A 6,288-nucleotide genomic window follows, 5' to 3' on the forward strand; every position below is an offset into this window, starting at 1 on the left:
GTAAAATAATTGGGAGCCATATGAGCATATTAGAGTATTATATCAGGGCTATACAGTGCAAGCATTTCACTCGCATTTGCCTCTAAAAATAGATTTGTGCAAACCGGAAAAATCATTTAGGAGCATAGTGTGCGAGTAATAGTCTTGCGTAGTGGGCGTGTCAACTGCGCAATTGTCATTTCATAATAGAGACGGAGCAGCGTGGATCAGCTCTGTAACAACTCATCTCGAGTCACGCTGCTTCTATGTGCAACGAAAACTCTGCGAGCAGCAGTTCCAATTGTCTAACATGCTTTGCATCCTCGCCAGTTATACCAACGTCGCGCTAAAAACAATAACTACTGTAATGTTATCTGCTCGTCGACTAAAGACGCACTTCTTCAACCATTATCTGAAATAATGGAGAAATTATTTTTTTTTTATAAAAAAAAAAAAAATATATATATATATATCTAACCCCAACTAACCATGCACTAGTCATGCACTTTTCCTAATAAACTAACCTACACTATAACACGCAACACTTTGATGAACATTGTTACTCAGCTGATAGAGTTGTACCCTTCCCGATGACTTGTCATACAGAACTTGTAAGTCGCTTTGGATAAAAGCGTCAGCTAAATGACTAAATGTAAATGTTAACTGAGTACTCCAACTAAGCTAACGCTAACTACTGCTAACGCTAATCACTGGAGACGCTCAGAGGCATAGTGAGGGAAGGAGGGGCTGAGAATCTCTGTCTCTCTCCGTCTATCTCTGTGTGTGTCTCGCTCTCTCTCTCTCTTTCCCTCTCTCCATCTCTCTCCTGAACCTATTTCATTCAAAAGGAAGATATTTATGGACAGTAGCTATAGTAATAGCTCAGTAGCTGTAACAGAATAATTTTTTGTATTTTATTTTTTTATTATTTTTTAAACAAACACATAAACAAACATGACAACACACGATAAGATATACAAGCATTAGTTGTCAGTGCACATCCAATGAAATCACATTTTAGTTAATTGTCTTATATAGGATATACCCCTAATACCTGTTATCTAAAAACCTACACACATATGCTCCAGCTCGTACCCCCCCCTTCCGGACCCCCCATTGGATAATCCATCCATTTTCCCTCGCTCCTGTAACAGAATAATTGTATTAATTACTATTGATTAACTATTATTAAATAGCGTTTAAATTATAATGAATTAAATAATTGTATAAAGAATTTTCCATGTTCTGTCATCTAATAATATATTCCATTACCTTTCCTATCTGTATCAAAGTAAAAATGTTGGTATTGTGACAACAGTTCAACATACAAAAGCAGCTTGACAACCGATATCCTTTGTGTCTAGTAGGCATGGGCCAATGTGTGATTTTGGTGTTATGTGCTATTGCACAGATGTTGACCCTTAGTATGCACACACACACACGCACGCACAGTATAATATGCATGTAATAAATAGTTTGTTAATAAACTCTGTTACTTGAAAATTTTTCACTGTGCTCCTAAATTTCTTTGTGCTCCTAATTTTTATTTTATTTAGGAGCACATGTGCTCCCTGTGGAAAAGGTTAGCGTAGAGCCCTGTATATAGTAATAATAATAACACATGGCGATATACTAAAAAGCTATTTCTAATTTTTGGCTAAATCTGCCTGGCTGGTAGTTTTTTTAATCTACCAGCCACCTTGGCTGGTAAGCCAAAAAGTTAATTTTGTTCCCTGTTTATGACATACCAGATTTGCAAATACAGTACTGTTTGTGATACTAAAAAAATCCAGAAAAAGAGTTTATATACATTTGACATAGAAACTGTGCATTGGAGGAGGTTGGGTAGGTGGGGTGGGGCTGTACATTGGAGGTGGGGGGGGGGGGGGGGGGGGGTTGGGTAGGGGGACACACACTGTACATTGGAATACTGACAGACATACATTTGACATAGAAACTGTACATTGGGTGGGTTGGGTGGGGCTGTACATTGGAGGTGGGGGGGGGGGGGGGGGGTTGGGTAGGGGGGGGGGGCACTGTACATTGGAATACTGACAAAGCCATGCTTGGTCTTCATTGTACAACTGGGTTAGGACATTTGTAGGGGCCAGTTTCGAATTGCAGTCTCCCGTAGGTGTTCTTTGAGAGTGTTTTTGAAGGTGGGTAGTGATTCACATTCCTTTACAGCTTTGGGTAGGGCGTTCCACATTGATGTGGCATAATTGCGAAACGTGTTTAGTCCCTTGTTTGAGCCGAATCTGTGTTTTACATGATTTGTGGAGCTCCCTCTTTGTGTTATGATCGTGGTATTCACTGACCTTTGGGAAGTATTTTGACATGTACATGGGTACCTTGGTCGTGTAGTGTATCTTGTAGACCAGGCCCATTGCAAGTTGCTGTACTCTGTCGTCTACTCTAAGCCATCCTAGGTTGGCAAAGTGTGCAGGGGTGAGGTGGGTTCTAGGAGTCAGGTCAAGCAGTAGTCTGACTAGTTTGTTTTGAGATGTTTGTAATTTGGTTTTTAGTGCCTTTGAGGTGCTTTGGTACCATGAGGTGCAAGCATAGTCGTAGTACCCTTGAATGAGTGCTCCTGCCAGAGTCTTCAGGGTATTCTTGTTTACCAGAGAGGAGATCCGGTACAAGAATCAAGTTCGTTGGTTGACTTTTTTTATTACATTGGATGCCATTTTGTCACAGGAAAGATTAGCCTCTAGGATGGAACCCAGGTAGGTAATTTCATCTTTCCTTGTGACAATATTGTCACCCACTGTAACTGAGAAGCCGTCGGTCTTGCTGAGTTTGTTATTTGAACCGAAGAGAATGGACTCTGTTTTGCCTATGTGTAATGATAGTTTGTTGTCGGCGAGCCATATGCAGATTTTGCCTAGTTCCGAGCTGAGGGTTTTTTCAACCTGTAACTTGTTCTTGTCAGAGACCAGCAGGGCTGAGTCGTCCGCAAACAGGAACAAGTTGCAGTCACAAGCTGACGACATGTCATTTGCATAAATTAGGAACAGTAGTGGTCCTAGTATGCTTCCTTGTGGAACACCACAGTTCACTGTGATGGGGGGGCGATAGGGTGCCGTTTACCTCCACCATCTGTTCTCTCCCCTCCAGGTAGGATTGTATCCAGCTCACTGATAAACTCAAAACCAATTGCTTTTAGCTTGTCAATCAGAATGGTGTGATTGACAGTGTCGAAGGCCTTTTGTAGGTCTAGCATGACCATGCCGCACTATTTGCCCGCGTCCACCTCTTGCTTGCTGTGGTCGTTCAAATAGAGAATCACGCCCCAAAGGGGATAGCGAGGGGGGGCGTACGCGTGTAGGTCAGTGGCCAATCAGAGCGCAAAACGGGAACCCGGAAACACAACTGGTTTGGTAAAAGCATACACGCATCCCGGCGCGCATTAAAAAGTGGAGATGCGCACAGTTGGAAAGGGTCTATCTATCCCCGCGCAGGTGCCGCGTCCCCCACCGCGCGTCTCACTGCTGCCGAGCGCTCACACCTGAGCAGACAGACAGACAGGGGGAGAAGAAGAAGAAGGAATAGCAATAGGCATGATATTCGGCGTTCACCTCCTGCTGCACAGTAAATTGCCGTACGCGTTTGGACAAGAAGCCATTTTCCAGAGGAGCGAAAAAACGAGGGAGGGGAAATGCGCGCATGTGATAATAAGATACCGGACGTTTAACGACTGGGCAGGGAATTTAATCTCAAACAAGGACACTTGGCGACGGATATTTTCAAATCATCATACGCCTCTACCCTCACCACCACAGAACACCATGCGAGCAGGAGAGACGCGCCCTGTGCCATGCTGAAGAACACCTCCCCGACTCTTCTGCTGGCCCTCATCACCTGCACGGCGGCCGGACTCCTCCAGCGGTGTCACGGCTGGAGCGATGAAGACCTCCTGCTGCCGCCCGTCAACTCCTCCACCAACAGGCTCCTGGCCAACAAAGTGGAGGTGGACGTGCGCTATTCCAAGAGGTCTGCGGAGGAGAGCGAAGCCTCGTCCTCGGACACCTCGCTCCTCCAGACGCCCCCCTCCTCGCAGTGTAACGTCAGCGTGCAGAGACTCTTGCCCACCTCGCTGGTGGCTCGCTGGGACAGCCACTTCGGGTTCCAGTGTGACGTGCTCGTCTATACCACCAACAACCACGGACGGGCATTCTTCTCCGCGTCTTTCAACAGGGCGACCTCACCTGTGGCCATAGAACACCTCGGCGTCACCGGCGGGCAACAGGAGTTGAGACTGTGCGTCGGATGCGGGCTGTCCCGGTACCGGCGGTTCGGCCAGGGCAGGGGGTCAAAGGGTCAACAACAGACGGGGGATCCGATCAATTTCTGCTGCGTTGACTTCAGCCTTGATGAGCTTAAAGGAGACAAAAGTTGGAGACTGAACCGAAAACCCATCGAGTCAACTCTTGTGGCTTGTTTCATGACTTTGGTGATCATCGTGTGGAGTGTTGCTGCTCTCATATGGCCAGTCCCTATTATTGCAGGGTTTCTGCCCAATGGAATGGAACAGAGACGTCCCAGATAATTATTTAAGCCAAGGGATTTTATCTGGAAATAAGCCTGTGCTGCCTAAAATAATTGTAGCCATTCAGCTGTTTATGAAATTAGGGAGATTTGCACAACGTTTTAAACAAAATGGGTTGGGTGTTCATTTCCCCCAGAACTCCCTCAACCTAACTGGCCAAGTACTGAAATGTGTAATGGGGGCCATATAACAATTTTTAAGGTAGGACAACATGTGTTTGTTTTCGTAAATCCATTTAGGCCTTCCTATAGATTAAGTCAGTGTAAATGTGATTCACCCTTTTCTCAAAACAGTGTTTGTATAGTTTTTAACTTTATATATGATTTGATATGCCTTATTTGTGTGTTAGGACTTTTACACAACATTTAAAAGCGTGCCGTGCTATGGGATAGGCCTATACATGTAGTCAAGTTCATAATAAATGTAATTGCTTTTTCAATATATTCTGAAACATAGTTGTTGTTCATGTTTGAGATAGAGACAATTGTAATATTTATACTGTTAGATTTATAAAGTCAAGTTCTATATAAGTGGTGCTTATTTGTATTTGTAACAACAATCACTAGAATGGAAATAAAATTGTTTAAATATGTCAATAGGATATCAAATAGATTTGTTCTGACATTTGTTAAAGGCTCTGACAGTAGGCCCAAGTACACCTTAGAGTTTTCCTATACAGAAAAGTATCATGGTATTTATAAAAAAAAAATATTATAAAAAAATCAGTAGTTACTACCATGGTTAATTATTTATAAAGAGAAAATATAAGATATTCCATTATCGATTCCCTTGGGGAAATTAGGAAAACACAATTCGGGAACACAATGGCCGAAATGGTAAAACTGAAATTACCACCAAACCACCATGATACGTTTCGTAAGGGTTACCACAGAGTTTGATACTGTATACTGAGTCTTGTATAAAACCAGCAGCACTGTTTGCATTATTTGGCCATGTTCTATAGATAGGTGTGGCTTCATTGATATTATGGACATAAGGAGGTTAAAAAACACATTTCATGCCATTCTACAACCCTGAATGGTGCCAGATAACCTTAGACTGTGATTGCATTGCTCAAGGACTAGACAATATTAAACTGATTTTCCCTGCATCAGGGATTTATCATGCATCCAACAGCTATACTGTGTGTTTATGTGTTTGTGTTTGTGTCTGCACAGTGATAAACAGAAAGTGATCATCATCATATCTCACATTACTGTTATCTTATTCCAGACTCTTTATCTTTGGCCATCTAGCTATTCATGCATTAGACATCTGTGGAAATAATAATAAAACAAGACAATTGATTACAGAGTCACATGCTGCCGTATAGCAGAACAGAAACAATTATCAACCAGAAATAAACATTCTCCCCTCCAACAACTTTTCATGCTAGTATTAATTTTGTGCTATTCTTACATGGCCGTACATCAGTCGGCAATCATGCACAACTTGGCAGGGAGAGAAATCACACCAAATCTATACCGGCTCCTCTCACCGCCATGTCCCTTCTGTTCACAGTCATTATCCCTGTCATCTCTCAGGGGAACAACGTCTCTCCTTTCCTCCCTGTCTCTCTCCCTTCCTTGGCTCCCTCTCTCCCCCTTTCTCTCACAGTCTGGCTCCATGCTTTTCTCTATCTTCCTCTCTCTCTGTCTGTCTTTCCTCCACCCTCTGCAGTTCCTCTATTCTGATGGTGTTTTGCACTCAGGGTTTTGGGAAGATTAGATCTGAAGTGGAATCCATCACAGATTACTGAT

At 43.2% G+C, this 6,288-nt stretch overlaps 1 protein-coding gene across 1 annotated transcript; it reads left to right on the forward strand.

Annotated features, from left to right (window-relative positions):
* Positions 1 to 3,482: 3,482 nt before the first annotated feature.
* On the forward strand, positions 3,483 to 5,628 carry tmem158 (transmembrane protein 158). The gene has a single exon (XM_084336191.1). It carries the CDS (start codon positions 3,797 to 3,799, stop codon positions 4,526 to 4,528), a length of 732 nt encoding a protein of 243 aa, XP_084192317.1. The 5' UTR covers positions 3,483 to 3,796; the 3' UTR covers positions 4,529 to 5,628.
* Positions 5,629 to 6,288: the final 660 nt, after the last annotated feature.

The sequence above is a fragment of the Notolepis coatsorum genome, assembly GCF_963971535.1.
Source record: "Notolepis coatsorum genome assembly, chromosome: 19".
Lineage (NCBI taxonomy): Eukaryota > Metazoa > Chordata > Actinopteri > Aulopiformes > Paralepididae > Notolepis > Notolepis coatsorum.